Source organism: Chrysochloris asiatica, unplaced genomic scaffold (assembly GCF_000296735.1).
Source record: "Chrysochloris asiatica unplaced genomic scaffold, ChrAsi1.0 scaffold00025, whole genome shotgun sequence".
In the NCBI taxonomy this organism is placed as follows: Eukaryota; Metazoa; Chordata; class Mammalia; order Afrosoricida; family Chrysochloridae; genus Chrysochloris; species Chrysochloris asiatica.
The window spans coordinates 2,133,021-2,151,265 of NW_006408543.1; the positions used below are offsets into that span (position 1 = coordinate 2,133,021).

The 18,245-nt window shown below is 52.8% G+C and overlaps 1 protein-coding gene across 5 annotated transcripts in view; it reads right to left on the reverse strand.

Moving 5' to 3' along the window:
* Positions 1–1,923: 1,923 nt before the first annotated feature.
* The window catches only part of KLC1 (kinesin light chain 1), a 36,619-nt gene continuing 20,297 nt past the window's right edge, over positions 1,924–18,245 (reverse strand). Inside the window, exons 12-15 of one of the 5 annotated variants that reach the window (XM_006839497.1) lie at positions 15,847–15,981; positions 10,105–10,235; positions 6,170–6,236; positions 1,924–1,995 (exon numbers count right to left, since the gene is read on the reverse strand). In XM_006839497.1, the coding sequence (XP_006839560.1) occupies positions 1,924–1,995; positions 6,170–6,236; positions 10,105–10,235; positions 15,847–15,981 (405 nt within the window). Of the gene's footprint in view, positions 1,996–6,169; positions 6,237–10,104; positions 10,236–11,901; positions 11,976–15,819; positions 15,982–18,245 lie in introns of those variants that run through there. The other 4 variants (XM_006839498.1, XM_006839499.1, XM_006839500.1 and 1 more) reach the window with 4 other exon arrangements.

The following is an 18,245-nucleotide window of genomic DNA, read 5'->3' on the forward strand; positions in this document are numbered from 1 at the left end:
CCACAAAGTCAGCATTTCAAGCTCCCCAGCTGCTCCTTGGAAACCCTATAGGAAACCCTATACAGGGTTGTTAATGAGTCAGAAGCAACTCGACAGCATTTAACCACCACCACCACCTACATCTAGATGTGGACCTGTATGCATTCAGGGACATGCATGTACCTATGCATCTGCATACGTGTACCTACATATATGTGGACATGTATGTGAACACAGACCAGTGCATCTGCACACACATAATTACGTGTGGGGGGGCATGTACCCATTCAAACACATGTCCACACACATGTACCTATGTGTCTGCACACATGCCTGCACGCATTACAGACCTGTACATTTGAACATGTGTGCTCACCTGCAAGCTTTGGTCCACAGAGCCAGAAATGGGGCGCTGATCTCGTTTAGGGGAGCAGGGAGGGAAGCTTGCGGCTGTTTTAGGGGGCACTGGTGCTTCCTGTAGGCTGTCAGCGGGGCCTCTCATGCTCTATCTGAAGTCTCTTTACAAAGCCCAGGATTCGGCTGCTCCTGGAGTTTGCCACCATTCAGGGCGAGTCCTCTATTGCCTAGGCCCCCCTTTACCCAGAGCAAACAAAGTGCAAGGTGGGGGAGAAGGAAGCCATCACAGGAGTCTGAGCATCTGTCCCCCAAGGGGCCGTCTACGTCTGCACGGAGGACACCTTCCCACACAAGCGCCTGCAGCAGCTTGTGGCACACAAGGCCCAGCTGTGGCCCGACATCCCAGAGGCACTGCTAAGCACCATTCCATTTGGGGACCACATCTTTGTGGAGCATGTGGCCGACGTGGTGAGTCCTTCACTGGTTTCGAATTCCCAGGCAGCCCACCCCTAGGGGGGGACGACAGGATCTCCTGAGCCCCAGGGCCTCTGACATGCTGCTCCAGCCTCAGACGGGCCCCCCTGAAGGGCCAGGGCCGCATAAGTTCCTCCCATCTCCTATGTCTTGTCATCCCACCCCTGCCATGAAGGAGATGCAGAGACCCTGAGTGCTCAGCTGTCTCAGGCATGGAGACCCCCCAGGGGCCTCCTGACTGGGCCCCAGTCACTGACCACCTTTGTCTGCAGTGACTGGACCCTACTGGACCACCTCGGGAGACAGCTGGTTTCCCTGTGGATGGATGGGGCAGGGGCATGTGCGGGTCAGACTTACAGATTAAGACAGTTATTTAATGAATAAAACCCAGAACATTCAGAATTAAGAACAAGCCAGGGCAGTGTCCCCAGCATAGCACCCCTACACCAGAGAATTGTCAGGGAATCTCATGTGAGGCAAGGCATATAAACGTTTAATTTTTAAATGTACAGTAAAATACAGTATCACACACACACATTGTGGGGAGAGATTGTGAAGCACAGGCCCCCGAGACCCTGACACCACGCCTGTCTCACACCGAGTCTAGGGGGACGGGGATGGCTGGTCCGTGGTGTCCGACAGTGTGATGACCAGCTCTGGGACCCTATCTCTTAGCCTCCCAGCCGCAGTGGTGGCCATGGCCCTCGGCTGTCACAGGCCTGGTTCCTGGCCATGCACACAGCATCATCCTGGGCCAGAGGACATTACTGAAAGGAAGGACAAGCGGTCAGGTCGGCGGCGTGGTAGACTTTATATTGTGCACACAGCGCCCCCACCAGCTTCCGGCCCAGGCAGGGGACTTGGAGCAGTGGGTTGGGCCAGGTGGGGTCACCGGCCCGTGTCTGCATCAGGCCAGTCCTGGTGTGGCTCAGTTGTTAATATGGTACTGAGTCTGGGGCGTCCACTGCTCCCCAGGACTGAGCTCCAGGCCCCACCTGGTGCAGGTAGTCACCACTTGCCTGGCCTCCCACACTCTAGTGGACGGTCAAGGTGCATCGGGCTAGCGTCCCTGCTCTGTTGGGTGCCCGCCCCCCAGTGAGGGACCTGCTCACATTATAGCCGGCGTCTTCCAGGCCACTGCTGCTGCTGTCGTTTTCCACCGAAAGCAGGTCCCCTAGTGACGCCCTGGAGGACAGAGAATGGACCACGGTCAACACCTGCCAACGAGGACTGACCTCTCCCCTCCCCTCTCCTCCCCTCCCCTGGGCCCTGAAGAGAGTCAGAGGGCACGTGTCCACCCTCACATGGACTCAGGAGACAGCAGGATGACCCAGGGTTGCAGTAACCAGAGGCCATGGGGACACCGTGGGAGGGTCAGGCCAGCATGTGCCCCCAGGGAGTAGGTGAAGCTCACAAAGGGTGTGGTGGTCCCGTGTCCCCCACAGGGAGGCTGAAATCCCAGTGAGTCCTATTTAAGGGGGACACGGTTTCCATAGCTCAGGCATTGGAGGCCGTAGCCTCACCTGACCCCTCACCCTCAGGACACCCTGCTGGAGTGTGTGGGCCGGCGACTGCCTGTTCTGTTGGCACGTGGCCTGGTCCGCCTGGTGGTGCTGGACTCAGTGGCCGCCCCATTCCGCTGCGAGTTCGACGGCCAGGCTTCAGCCACCAGGGCTAGCCACCTGCAGACGCTGGGGGCCGCGCTGCGTCACCTGAGCTGTACCTTTTGGAGCCCCGTGCTCTGCATCAACCAGGTGCCCGCCCCTAAGTCCGGGGTCCTGGCTCGGCTGGGTGGTGTGTCCTTGACTGGGGCCTCAGCAGCTTAGCACCCGGCTCAACCCCCAGGTCACAGAAGCAGTGGGAGAGCGGGGGCCTGCCGGGCCGCAGGGGTGAGTAGAGCCGCTGGGGATGTGGGGTGTGCGGGATGGAGAGGGGGCTCTTGAGTGACGGCAGCCTGCTTTGTGGCTCAGCTTCTCGGATGAGCGCATCTCCCCAGCCCTGGGGATGGCCTGGTCCAACCAGCTCCTGGTGAGGCTGACGGCTGAGCGCAACGGCCTCCAGGAGACACCCCCGGGCCCCCCAGCACGCACCCTGCGGGTGGTCTCCGCACCCCACCTGCCCCCTGCCTCGTGCTCCTTTACCATCAGCATGGAAGGCGTGCGAGGGACACCAGGGACTGAGTCGTGCGGTTCCTGGGAGACATGCATCTCTACACGAGACTGAGAGTCTGATGCTGACCGGTCAGGACCAGCACAGCCTCCCACAGGAAGGTGATCCATGTCTGAGGGCCGGGGTGGACAGTGCAGGGCCTCTGGGACCCCCACTCCCAGGGGCTTCATGTCTCCATCACTAGCCCAGAGCAGCCCTGTGGTCACCCAGCCTCTCCCGACTGTGGGCCACCACCAACAATCTTCCTGTCATCGGCCCCCCAAGTGTAGGGGGTGGAGAACGGAGGAGCAGAGGGTCTGCGTGTGACAAGCTGCCGGACAGAACATGGCTCAACATATAAACACTCTAAAAGCTGCCATCACAGTGCCCTCCCTGTCACCACATGAACCGTGGCCCCATCTCCAGATGGACGCAGAGCCGCTGGGCACCTAGCTCCGCCCCTAGCCTTGTGAGGAGACTCGGAGGCCTGGCTGCTGGGGGGAGGGGGAGCCGCGATAGGGGCCATCGTGTCTTTCTAGGGCCAATGTCAAGATGGGAAGAGATTTGCTGGGGCTGGGTTTCACCAAATGGCCTTCCCACAATGGGAAAGAACCACTTTATTTTTTAAATAAACATAAACAAGCAAGTACTTTGAAGTGAGTCATACCACAGTTCAGAAAATAAAACCCTGTTCCCAGACAGAATTCTGTAGAATACAGACCTCCTGTGAATGCCCCTAGGCCAGGGACCAGCAATGCACTGGCCGCCTGCAGGTGACCCTCCAAAGAGTCAGGGACAGCAGAGGATGTCCTCACTCAACCAGGGGCCCACAGCACCCTCTGATGCATCTGCCACAAGGACAGGTCACACTGAGAACCGATTTAAGGCCTGCAAGGCCTGCTCACTGCTCCACCATTACCGCAAACGGCACACCCGAAGTAGCTGTGTGAGTGTAATGTGTCCGCCGAAGCAATTCTACCAAATTATGACAAGAGATTCCGGTTTAGAAGCCAGCCCCTTCTACGGTCTTTGTAACACTGACACTTTACTATAAAGCAAATTCCTAACAACCTATCAGTCCTAGCAGTGTTCTGAGCAAACACAGGCAGGGAATTTTAAATTCCAGACCTCAGTTCTCCCGATACTGTAAACCTGCAAGATGGACCTGGCAAGACACTCACCCCACCCTGCACTGCTCCAGACCCAAGGCCCTGCACCCTCAGCATGGCTCTCCTGACACCCTCACCTGGACTTACTCGTCCATCTGCAGCTGTCCACTGTCAGTGTGACTTAACACAGAACCTGGCACTGGTCCAGCCCACCCACCATCACGTTGTTACCACTTCTACATGGATGCACATTCAGAAGCCAGGACCTGGGATCCCAGAATCACCCTTTGCAGATACCCTATTCAGTGAGGACTGTCACTCAGGGACAGTGGTCAAACCCACCATGTCAGCTTCTTCACTGGGTGCCTGGGGAGGGGGCACGGAAGGACAGCTCCATGGTGTCAGTGTTGACAGGCCAGGGGCAAGCCACTATATTGTCTTCTTACAAGTCCGTGACTTGTGTAAACGTCTCTGACAGCAGCAGCCCCGCCCACTCCTCCTGCCATGCTGGCTCTTAGGGCAAACACCCGTCCACAGACACACCCAGCTAAGGCGGGAGATCCCCACTCAACTAACGGAACTCCATAGCCTTGAGAGACCTGCCCTGCCTGAAGGCACCCCGGCCAGCACTGGCCCCCAGGGGAGCAGCGAGGGGAGCATCTTCCTTCAAATCCGCTGAGTTCTAGCTCTCCAGCCGCTCTATGGTGGTGACCTGGAGATGCTATGTTTACCAGCAGAAGACCTGTGTACTTAACACTACAAAGAAGTAAGTTCTGAAGAGACGAACACAATCTCTACAAACTTAACAAGCCAGAGCCCCAGAAGAGAGAAACCTGCTCCAATGTGCGGGCATATCCAGCTTAGAACAGGATGTGTGGGGGCATCCAGCAGGGCCAGCGCCCAAGTGTCCAGCACAGTGGCACCATGACTGCCACCGGTCATTACGTATTTTTCATTCAAAAGTTTGTGGTGTAAGAGTCCAGATTCTTCGTTTACAGCCCATTATAACGTTAACATTAAAAGCCGATATGGGGCCATGGCAGAAAGTAAGTGCATCTGTGAGCAGCGGGCAAATCCGAGCGTGCAGACTGACCGCCGTGCCCCTGCCTGACCCCACGCCCCGCTGCCTCTCAAGCTCCGGGGCAGCAGAGGGGCTGACAGGCACCAGTGTCCACAGAGGTGGACATCAATGTCTAGCAAAGTAGACACTCCGTGGTGGGGGGAGGCTAGGCTAGCAGCTCCTCTGCAGGGCGAGGGGGCAGGGCTGGGGTCTCGGCGCTTCTTTAGTCTCGGGGAGTCTATCTAGCTCTGGCCGGACCCTCAGCGGGCCAGGTCAGTGTGGCTGGCACTCAGAGCTCGCGAGTCTGCCAGACAATTATTTCGTTCCTGCATGAAAAAAACAAACGAGAAATTACACTTGACTCAGAACCTCAAGCAGCAAGTTTCGCGGGGCCGTAAGCAGTAACAGCAGGGCAGGGGCACCCCAACAAGAGGACACGCCAGCTACAACCCTTCCAGAGGCAGAGCGGCTTCCTGGCCATCCCCAGCGAGGGAGCCCCACCTCTAGGTCCTCAGCAACGGGGACATGTTTCACCAGCTGGGTTTGAGCCCAGGTTAAAGTGGGGGCTCACATGGTGTGGCCCTGTAACTACACATCAGGGAAGGTCCCTACGGCTGAGCATTGGCTGCTGGGGTAAATGACGCAGTGATGGGCAGAACGCACCAAAGAAAAAAAAGCAAAAAGACCGTTTCTGATGGAGACTAATGGTTTTAAATTTGAAGGTGAAACAGATAAAACGCAACGTTTGTGTGCGACGTGGACAAAGTGCTTGCTTAAGATTTTAGTGTCAAAATGACAACGTTAGTCAACTTAGGGACAGTGTGAAAGCACCGAGCAGCAGCAGGACAGAGCAGCTCTGAGTGGACCCTATCAGGATGTTTCTAATGGTCATTAACTGGGAAACTGAGACCGTGTGCTCACAACGGGCACAACAAGATCTAATGCGGACCATTCTCATGACAGGACAACTGGCCGCCATTGCTCTGCTTAGAGGAAGCGGCCGGCCCTTAGTGAAGGAGGTGACTGCAGGGGGGGCTCTTACTTGGAAGTGGTCTTCGGCTGCCTTGCCACCCACGTTAAGAATGTTCAGAGAGCTGGCCCGCTTCAGGCTGCAACCGCGGCAGTGGACATGCAAGGACAAACGGTCAGAACCATATCAGCCAGGTGCTGGAACAAGCAAGCAGCCCCTCCGAGGCCCTGGGGGCCATTATACGTGGGGGACACCCACCCCCCAGGAGCCCCCAGCCTCGTTTGTCTCAGAGTTCCCTTTGTGGACTGCTATCTCTTTACTCTGAAGCCTGGACTGCCGGGGTGCTGAGCACTTGGCTGGGGTGCTGGTCAACTCTTGTGGCATCTCAACTCATTGCTAAGGTCAGATACAAACATATACTCCAGGGCCCATGTCTTTGCAGTGAAGTAGGAGAAACAATCTATTGTTAGTAAAACAAATGCTGAAGCCAGTGCCTATATTTCACAGACATCGTGGCCTTAAAAAGAAAACTTTAACCCTCATTTAGCACCCTGAAAACACTCAATGAAGGATCTTACAGCTTTACCTATGCCCTGCCCTGTATGTAAACTACGGATGCTCCTGAAGGGACTACAACTGCTCCCAGACACCACTGAAACCTCCGCAAAAGCCCCCAGAGCTTTGGAAGCAGTAAGAGTGGCTGTTAGGGTTTATGCGTGGGCCAGCCTCAGTGTTGGAAAGAAAGCTGCACAGAGAGCGCACAGGACAATCGCTGCGTCGAGGGAGGAGCAGTGAGGAGCCGGCACCAATAGACCCGCGTCCACAGCTGATCACCACCACCTGGTAAGCAGCGGACTCCAGTGCAAACGAAGGGCAGAACCACCACCAAAAGCCAAGGGTTTCACCCACCTACCCTCTAGATCAAACTCACTCCCAAAGCATCCCACTAAATCCTGCCCAGTTGCTGTTAGAGACCTAAGTAAGTCCCTCTACCCACAACCCCTCTTGACATCCTGCACATCTGACTGGGCTCCTCCTCCTGGTGACGTCACGGTGCCAGCGGGCAAGACATGAGCACCGCAGAGGAAGGCCAGAGGACTGGTCTTACCACCAGCCAGCCAGGTTACCACAACACTGCTCCTGCCGGCACATCCAAGGAAGCAGGAAAAACACCCAGGGAGTGTGCATCGGACACCCAACATTAAGCCAACAGCCAAGCAAGAGGCTCAGAGCCAGGGACTCTCCGCTCCATTTCATCTGATCCAGAAAGGATGAAGCCGAGGCATTTCAAAGCTGACCACACTGGATGGACGCCTGAAGCAGGCCCTGCCACCCAAAGACTCACCATGCAGAGTGGGGTGGGGAGTGGACCGCCTGCCCTGGCCTCAGTGAAATCGCCCTGGGAGGAGCTGGGCTACCCCAGCCATGTCGGAGTTTAGTAGAAACGAGTAGGCGCCGGCGGTCTGCTCACACCCCTAGTTCATGGACAGGCTCACAGCCTAGCGAAGCTTCCTGAATCATCCACCTTGTAGACCTTTCCGTGGTCCCCTAAGTATCGTCTGTGCACTTCAGCACAGAGACAGTAATCACTGGGGAGAGGGGGGAATGACCGATGGCAGAGATGTTGGGCAGCAGGATGAACTGGACTGCCACTTTCTAGCGACCAGCTTCATGCTGATTCTGACTCACAAAACCATTACTTTATTCTTGCCAGGCCTTATGAAGTGCCTCTGCGTGGACTTGAACAGCTAACCTTCTGATCAGCAGCCGGGCGCATTAACAGTTTGTACTGCCCATGACTATATTTAATTACACTATTATTCGGTTGGCCAGTTAACTTCTCTGAGAAATTTACACACTCAGGGACATTCATGGACATTCAGAAGTGCAAGAAATGGTAGGCACTGTGCGCACGGAGCAGCAGGCCCTCTGCCTGCTCGTCTTGCTCAGCAGCCCGGGGCCTCACTGAAAAGCTGACTACAGCCGCATGGATCCCAGGTCAGAGCTCTTGAAACCCAAGGTCTGACTCTGAACCAACTCTCCAGGGTGTTCTGGTGCATGCTCAAGTTTGGGGTCCACTGGCCTACTGATAAAATAGTTCATCTTTCTTGGAAAGATGATTCCATTTTATGCATTTTCAGGATGAAACGTCTAAAGCAGCTGTTGGGCGTGGAATGTGTGTGCTCCACGGTGGGAGAGGGATACATGGACCCCAGCTCCAAGCATATTCACTAGTAACTCAGTCAGGAAATGTTCACGCATGGCTCATCTAAAATCACAATCAATGTGGAGGGGAAATGTGAAAAAGTCAGGCAGGTCCCGAGTCCCCTCACGTGGGAAGCAAGACCCCCGTTATCAACTGGGTGCCACAGCTGCTTTACACTTGAGAAGTTTCCGAACACCCCGGGCCCCATACAGCCAGGGTGGGTGTATGCTCTGCCCTCGTCAGCTTCACAGGGGCAAAGCCAGCTGGAAGTGCTGCAGAGCTCGGTCTCTTCACAGTGCCACCAGGAGAAAGTCTCAACATGTACAGAGAGGCGGCAGTACCCTCACTCCGGTTCAATAAATATGAAGCACTTTACTTCAGAAATGCCTCAGAACCCACTTTCCCCGGCGAGAGATCATTTGTCTTTGGGGGTCCCTGGGATTCCGTGAAAGCAGGAGGGCAGCTCACTGAACCCACTACTCCCAGAAGCCAGGCTCACGCAGCACCCACATTGCCCGAGCACGGAAATCACCGTTACAGGAGCTACCCAGAAGTGGGGTTGTGCCCTTAAGCAAACACACGTGGCTCTGCGGCCTCAATCCTGAAGAGCTGTCTTACCCAGGAGCAGAGAGCTTGCAGGGGAAGCAGGGGACACTGAGAAGACAGCCCAGCATGCTAAAAAGCAGACTTGGTCCCTCCTTTGCTACCCACCCCTCAGGGGCCCTGGAGTTCTAAGACCTCAGGATTGGGTTAAGGTGGCAGTGCAAGGGCAGGACCTGAATCAACTTTTACCAAAAAAAAAAAAAAAAAAATTTAAGTCAAAATAGTAACTGAACCCACAAGCAGGGCCCTTGACGTTAAGGTTTCCACCGCGTTAGCCTAAGGGACAGGCTCGGAGCTGATTAGAATTCTGACCTACAGAACCTACATACAGAGCAGTCATTTCCAAACAGCCTTTACTGAAAATCCATCTTTAGAAGCAGATACCTCTTAGAAAGTTAGGGTCACACACAACTGACAAGCCCAGTGATCCCATAAGAACTGCCCCCAGAGCAATCTGCCACCAGTGCTGACAGAGACCCATCTAGGACGGCCTTAGAGAACACAAAGGATATTTTAGGGACCAAATTCCATTGACAACTTACACTTTACTGCTCAAAGACCCATTATTTTTTTTTTAATCATGTGACATATCTAAAGTTTTAAAACTATCCTAAAAAAAGTCCTTAGTCTTGATAAGCACTCTTTCTCATATTTAAAGTGTTTTTCACCTGTTTTGAATTCAGTTTAGCTACATTTGATTCTTAAAAATAAAATGAATTTTAAAGGATTGAAACTAACGCTGATGTAAAAAATAATGTGCATGTGGCTGTGTGTCCTGGAGTCGGTTCCGACTCATGTGACACTGTAGGACTGAGGAAAACTGCCCCAGAGAGTTTCCCAAGTTGTGACCTTTCTGGGAGCAATCACCGGTTCTTCCTCCCGGGAGCTGCTGTTGGTTCAATTCATTGACCTTTCAAGGGTAGCTGCTCAGCGCTTACCTGCTGTGACACCTGGACACTTTCCTGTGTCTCTAGAACAGGCAGATTTAATCTGTTCAATGTTTTAATATTAAATTCCCACTTTTCATTGCTAAGGCCTTCACAGTAATTTCTCAGCTCTTTGGGCCTCTGAACAGGAAGTCTCACAATGGTTTCTCAATCTGTCCTGTGAAAGGGCTGACCGGAAATGGCTGATTCTACACTCCGGCCAGGTGGCTAGGGTGTAGGTGAAGAGCAGTGGGGCTGGAAGAGATAGTTACCCGGGGTTCTTGGGCTCACTCTCCCGCGAGCCTCCTCCCTTCAGCTTCCTGACCAGCTTCTCGCTGCTACGCCTAATGGAAGCCCGGAGCTTGCTAAAGGAACCACTGCGCTTTAAAGATCCCGTGCCGTCCTGAAAGAGACGTGAACAAGTGTAAAGTGCGGCGGGCCGCTATCTCCTGCACCACCCAGTGGTGACTCGGGGGAGGCGTGGTTCCGACAGACATCACCAGCTCCCCACCCAGTCACTGCACTGGCGATCATGAAGCGCTGTATCCACAAAGCAGCTCCTTCAAACACGAGTAGTGATGTCCCCAGAGGAAAAGTAAATCGACAACATACAGAAAAAGTCTCAAGCCATTTAAGGCAGCTTCTAATAATTATCAAAACCAATTCCACATTTAATGAATGTGTGAGGTTCTGACATACAGTTCACCAAGCCACCTAACAGTATCTCAGAAACGCAACACTCTCCATTACTGCTTTCTCCCAAGCTGGGATAAAATGGCTTCGTTAAATGGTAACTACAAATACAGTTAGGAAACGTGTATTCTAAACCAGTAAAAAGCCCCAAACACCTCGTCAGCAGCAAGGCAGAAGAGTGGCCGACCTCCCATTTCACTGATTCAGACACAGATACATTAAATATTTAGCAGTTTCCAGATACCAAAAAGCAAAAAACCCAAGTCAAGGAAGTTTTATCCCTCAACTGGGTCACTCAATAGAGTAAGCAGAACACCCGCTGCTGCGAGCAGGCTGGCCGAGCTACGAGAGCAGTGAGAAGGGCTTCTAGGAAGCAGACAAACACAGAGACCATGGTCAGTCGGAGTAAGTTTATTAGAAGTTAGAAAGACACAAATACACAAATCACTCAACACTGAAGAGATTAGTAGAGAAAAGCAGAATTGGCAAAATTGCCCACAAAGACTTAATTGCAGAGGCTACATCAGGGGGTTCCTACGTGGGACAGCCAGGCTCAGACCACAGGGGGCGTCATAGTCACCACCATGCCGGCCAGCATGGACACCTCATGGAGACCTTGTTATCATGTCTGAGCCAGGTGCTACACAGTAAATGCTTTTATTAGTACAGTGGAGAGAACTAAGTACATTTCTGGCAAAGCTACGAGTACACAGAAACAAGAACCCGGCAAGGACAGTGGGGCCGGAGGGGCAGCCAGAGGCAGAGTGGCGCTCTGACAGGTCCTAGGTGGCTAAGCAGGGCAGTCAGTGCTGGGAGGAAGGAGAGGCTGCAGGCGCTGCGCCGTCATGCAGGGGACAGCGAGGGGCCACAAGGTGGCTAGGCCTGTCAGACAGAAATGAAGAGAGTCCCGTGAGCCCATCCCGAGAAGATGCCCACACCCCACCACGCCCCGCTCACAGTATTTCTAGGTCAGAAGGCCTCAGCAGCGTCTTTCGTTGCTTGAGTGTTTAGGGTCCCCTTCACTGCTTGTCAGCTGAGTGTGAAACTGGACCTTCTGCTAAATCTCCTCTCATCTAAACTCGCCTCCTGCTAACAGCCAGTGAAGTTCAATAAACGCTGCACTCCGCCATACTTACTGCTGACCGCTTAGGAGTGTCTGCAGTGGACCCTTCCATGGGGACCGAAGCTGGGCCCCCCACAGTAGAGCACCCTTCAGAAGCCTGCTTCAGCCAAGCAGGCATGGTTTCAGCCACTAACAGCACTAACACCTTACACGTTTCAGAAAGACTGACTGAAGTCTACGGCACACTTGGAGCATGCAGGGGGCAGGGGAGTGGACGTGGTATGAATTCAGGAAACGGATTTCCGGAGGCAGCGGCCCTGCGCCCACCAGGTCTGACTCACCACGGGACGCAGGTCATTTAACCAGCCCGAGCTTCACGTTTCTCATCTTTAAATGGAAAAACAAGACTTGTTACCAACTCCCTGAGATGTGGGGGAGTAAGAAAACAGAAGTAAGTGCGGCATTTCAGGACAAGACCCTGTGAGTGGCAGAGGGGCAGGGGCAACGGTCCTGGTCAGAGATGGGCTGCATCCATATGACCGCTCTTCCTAAGCCCCGACGTGGCCCTGGAGGCATGGGTTCAGGGCCCCCAGCCCAAACTTCAACCTATTTCTCTTTAGCATGGGCCTCAAATGCAACTCAATGCGTCCTTGTAGGAACAAGAATTGCCCCAGAGGTTCCCAAGGCTGCAAATCATTACCAAGGTGGACTGCCTCAGCCTTCTCCCAGAAAGAAGCCGGGGAACTCCGGCCAGCAACCTTTCAGTTAATAGCTCAACACGTAGCTTGGGGCTGCACGTGTCCCTCAGCCCTCACACTCACACTGACGTGGGAGAAGTGGATTCTGAACAGAATGGTACCAGGAACTGAGTTAATGAAACGCTCAGCAACAAAAAAGGAACCTGACCCACAAGCTGCTGCTTCTACTGGGGCCGGCTCGGTGAGTTTGGAGAAGCGCAAACTTCCTCAGACACAGGAAATGCTGCGTTCAGAGTCTCGTACGAGAACAGATTGGAAACAAAGTCAGCTCTCAGATAAGAAAAACACTGAGCATTATCTACGGATCTGAGATGCCTATTTGGTCAGTATTTTTTGTTTCTGATATGTTCTAGTTGTAATTAAAATAAGTATATCTCACCACCCAACATTAAGACGGGGGTGGGGGGCAGGCTGAGCAGGTGAGGCTCCCTGGGAAAGGCCCTGAGGCAGGAGTGGGAGACAGATGGGCCCCAGTGTGCACACAGGAGGGTGCCTGAAAGCCCAATTCCCTGTGAACACCACTGGCTGGACAGTCTCCCTCACAGGCCCCATGAGGACCCAGACACCCGTCTGAAAAGGAGCTGTGTACAAAGGCTGAGGAAGCAACTTTCTCCAGAAAAGGACGGCTCTGCACATGGCATGTGAGGTTTCAAAAGCAGGACCACAAAAATCAGTGATTCCGAGTCATCTGGACCAGGGCCCACAGATCCGGACTCTGCACAACAACAGGGAGTCTGAGGACGTGTCACTTAGCGACGCTACGTACTTCCTAGAGCCTCACCTGGGCTCAGTTCAGGCTGACAAGAGCTCCTAGTCTCCCCAGGACCAGGGACTATCACCTAGTCTGCCCACACCATCTGTCACCCTTGTCTGAATGTTGATTTCAAGCACTTAGGAACAAGATCCTAAAAGCTCTTCAACGCCATTCAAGACACAACTGGTCTCTGTTCACCTGGAGCAACAAAGTGGAGAGAAAGTCAGAAATAGGAGGAAATGCCAGGCTACCACCACTGAATATCCTGATCAAAAGGGAAAATATGCAAAACAGAATCTCAAACTCTCTGGATCCATGAAGGGTAAATGACTCTGAGGTCATCTTTACGACTTAAAGCAACAACAGTAACCGAAATCTTAGAGCCAAGCAATCATTCGTTTACCTGGGAAAATTGTCTGCCTCAAGCATCGTGCTCCTTAAGCACTCTCTAGATGGGATCATACTGACCACAGAAACTCCAAAGACAAGACAGGAACCTTGAGGGGAGGGAGTGATGTCACTGGGGGAGGAAGAGCTGAGGGGAGCCATCACTGTCACTGAGTGACAGACTCTGAATGAGCGTGGGCGGTGCATGCTGTGTACCAGGAGTCCTGGTGGAATCAATCCAGTAACAAAGGAAAAGGTCACGAGCCTTCCTTAGGGCTCTGGGCAGAGACGTATCTTGCTCTGCTTCAGTGGTTACTTAAAGCCACTGCAAAGGGCCATGCTTTAAAGGGCTGGCTGAGGGCGCTGGGGTCTGAGGCTGGCAGGACACATCACACAGGACAGGGAGCTAGCCAGCCGAGCCTCTCCAAAGGAGAGCTAAAAGCCACCTTGTGTACATACAGCTTTCAACGTCCTTCTTAGGGTATCCCAATTCAGCAGCACCTCCTTGGAGCTCTCAGGCAGGTCCCCTTATACCTGCGGTGGGCTAGACTCCACATGAAGAAAAGGTCCCTCAGAGAGCACTGGGCTAAGGAATGTAAGACTGACAGTCTCTATGTTGGCAAACGTGGGCTGGATTCGATCAAAGCTGTCGAGTGACTCAGTGTCTCAGATCAGGCTCACACACTGCACATCAATTCCTAAGGAAAGTCCTTCTAAACAGGATACGAGAACACAGCGTAGGAGCACCATCAATACTGCGTGTCCTTGACTAGTGAGGAACGTCCTGGAGTGGGAGGTCCTACAGTAACGAGGGTGCTAAAGTATGAGCGTAATCGAGGCCTGAGTGGCCCCAAGTGAACAAGAGTAGTGGAGGCTGAGTGTGGTACACTGGACATGCTAGAGCATGAGGACCCTAGAAAACTGAGAGTAATCGAGCACTGAGTACCCTGGAGCAATGAAGGTTCTAGAGTAACACTCACGTATGATCAAGTCATGAAGGTAATCAAGTCATGAATACGCTCCAGCAGTATGTCCAAAGGGAACGGGAAACAGAGACACACCCGTCGACACACTGTCCCCACAAAGTTGGATATCCACACACCAACTTGGGGGTCTCCTTAACCCCTGACTTGTACTCTAAGACAGCAGTAGAACTTGGGGTGGTCCACAGTGGGATGATCATGTTTCACAGAAACACTGACCTAGAAATACTGTCTCAAGAAGCCCATCCAGAACTTCCCTGAGGAGCCCCCATCCGCAGCCTGCCTCCAACGGCTAGAGAGAAGGGACCCTGGCATGCAGGTCCACCACCCCCCAGGGGGAGTACAGTGCACAGTTAACAGCAAGGAGCCACAGAAGAACTACATGGTATTTCACGTTGGATTGCTGCCCAACAGGGCTGACGGTCGGGACAGATGCTGATTGGTTGTCTTGGCACAGCCAAGAAAGCTGCCAGCTCAGTCAACAGAACTTGCTCCAGAAAACTACGGCTGTTAAGGGTTTTTTTTTTTTAATACAAAATTATTTATTTCGAATGCTAGCTCTTACACCAAATTGGTACAGGTATAGAAAATCCTCAAAAATAAATAGATTCCAATAGTGACATCAGTTGATTGCTAAGAAAGCGCAGACTACTGCACTGTTTCAATGAAGCAAACTCGGCTCCGGCCACGTCTAAGCTGCAAGCAGCGCACCTGCATCCAGCTAAGCCTGCCTCTGTCCTACCGTCTCGGATCAAGGCCAGTTCCAGAGGGACCAGACCAGTTCTTCACGGGTCAAATGCTCTGTAACCACCAGATACACGCTAGGGGTTTTGAGCCTTATGGGCAGAGTGGGGAGGTGGGGGGATCTGCTATGGCAATAACAGGAGAGTGATGGCACCAGACCACCCTCGTGGGGAACATGTGGAACTTAAAAGAATAGCCGCCAGCCCAGCACTTTTGCACTTAAACCATTAAAAAAAAAATTCTATTTTAAACATCATCTCCCTCTTAAAGGCGCTTTAGTGAATTCTAAGGGGCTGGCAGCAGCTGTCTGCTCAGTAAAATAAGGAGTCCCAAGGTTAGCAATGAAAATGGGTGAGTCACGAAGAGGTTAGTTATGGGACACATTAATCCTCAGGTCCAAATGGAACCAGCTTGGGATTCTGCTTTAAATAACCAGGACACTCAATCAGCATCTAAGTGCTCAAGTAAGCCAGCCTGCTTTCCTGGGCTCCTACAATGAAGATGTTACCACGGAACCAGCAACACATTTCGTTCTACCGTGAAAGCCTTCCCCAGGCCCAGTGAGCCAGCCCCACTGCCCCACACCAACTGTGGACTGTACTTACCCCATTCCACTCTACGCTCATACTCACTTCCTCGCCGCCGTCAGGCCCGCTCTCGTACTTGACCACGTCCGAGTGGAGGCTCTCCCGGCTACGCCTCTTCTCCGAGCTCTCAGGGTCATTGAGCACCTCAGCCACTCTCTGCTTGTGAGCAGTGTCAAGACCCTGTGAGGTGACAACGGGACATCAGTGGTTCAGCAGTGCAGACAAGTGTGGAGACATGTCAGGAATAACAGTGCCCTGAAGCCTGGTGTGTTGCATCACATATACATCTCACCTGGTGCGGTGCGTCACATGTACATTTCACCTGGTGCGGTGTCTTGTATGTACACTTCACCTAGTGTGGTGTGTCATGTGTACATTTCACCTGGTGCAGTGTGTCACATGTACATTTCACCTGGTGCAGTGTCTTGTATGTACACTTCACCTGGTGTGGTGTGTCATGTGTACATTTCACCTGGTGCGGTGTGTCACATGTACATTTCACCTGGTGCGGTGTGTCGTATGTACATTTCACCTGGTACGGTGTGTCATGTGTACATTTCACCTGGTGTGGTGTGTCACATGTACATTTCACCTGGTGCGGTGTGTCGTATGTACATTTCACCTGGTGTGATGTGTCATGTGTACATTTCACCTGGTGCGGTGTGTCATATGTACATTTCACCTGGTACAGTGTGTCATGTGTACATTTAATCTTGCATGAAAAACAACATAAAGCAATGAGTTCTAGATAACAGTTTCCATGCTGTAGACAAATTATTTGAGATGCTTCAAACACTTAAAAGATTGATGGGGCTGGACAGATGGGAGAGAAGTGTAACGAAGCAAGCTCAGTGCTAAGGACAGGGTCTATTCCAACAACGTTCAGCCGCATACATCCATGGTCACATAAGGTTTAGGGGTGTGTGTGTGTGTCTGTGTGTGTGTGTCTGTGTGTGTGTGTGCGTGTGTGTTTTAAAGGAAAGTAGCTCTCCTTTTATTTCTCCTAATGATTCACAAGACCCCAAATCCCCAGAGTGAATGAGGAGACAGACTCACAACACACCCCAATCCCCACAGGGCCTCCTCCTCTACTTCCTCCTTCCGGCCCAGGGATTCCAGGTGGCTGTGCTGGGACACTCATGGGCTTCCAGCTCAGGGACAGTAGGTGCCCAAGACCAGGAAGCAGCCACACCAATGGGGGGTGGTAATCAGGACAGCACCACCACCTCTCCGCATCCTCCCATTCACCCTCTGCCCAAATGAACAGAGTCTTGATGGGGCTCCCAATGCAGAGCCTGCCCGGCAGGATCAGAGGGCGTCAGATGAGCGGACTGCTGGGGAACTGGCTATGTAGAAAAGGGCATCTGTGTGACGTCCAACGGCACAGCTTCCTGTTTCATTGTGGATGGTCAGCCACGTGGACGTGGTATCACTGCACCCCACAGGGTCCATCCCTACTAACGCACACCTTCGGGGAGACACTGCCTCGCACAGCCCACATTGGCAGGGGGCTTACACTCTTACTCCCCCCTCCCCAGTCTCTTTCCACACGTGCTACAGGGCATGCGCTCACTGCAGCTGCAGCATATAACCTGGTAACACAGATCAGGACGTGAGGAAGACTCGGGAAAAACCTGCAGTAGGTAGGGCACAACCTTGCTTACTAAAAGTAAAAATGACTTGAAACACTTACTGATGAAGACCAGAGGTAACAGCCTTCCCTATGGTTACAAGCCAGTATGAAGAAAGCTTGACGTTGTCAAGGATTTCATTTCATACTCCGATCCAGTCAACACCCATGGAAGCAGAAATCAAAACATTTGCACTGGGCAAATCTGCTGCAAAAATCTATGTAACACGTTCAAGACCGATGACATCCCCTTGAGGATGAGGCGCGCCTAACCCAACCAGGGTACCTTCAATCATCTCACACACACGTAAAAGCAGAACCAGGGGTAAATAAGACCAGAGACGAGATGACGTACTGAAAGAGTACTGATTATACCATGGCCTGCCAAAAGAGCCACCCAATCCATCTAGCAGAAGTACAGCCGGAATCCTCATGTACTTTAGACATGTCGTCAGGAGGAACCAATTCCTGAAGAAGGACATCATGCTTGGTAAAGTGGAGGGTCAGTGAAAAAGACGATGACCCCCAACGAGATGGATTGGCACAGAGATAGCAGTAATGGGCTTAAGTGTCACAACAACTGAGCAGATGGAGCAAGACTGGGCAGTGTTTCGTTGGGTTGTGCACAGATGGGATTGCTGAGTCGGAACCAACTAGACAGCACCTAACAACAGGGACTTTGAGGTCCTTGCCCATGGTAGAGAGCGGGGCGTGTGCTTGGCTGGGAGCAGAGCCTAACTGTGGGAAAGCTAGGCAGCCACTGTAGCCCACTGGGCTGTCTGTAGTTGTTGTTGTTGTCAGGTGCCATCGAGTC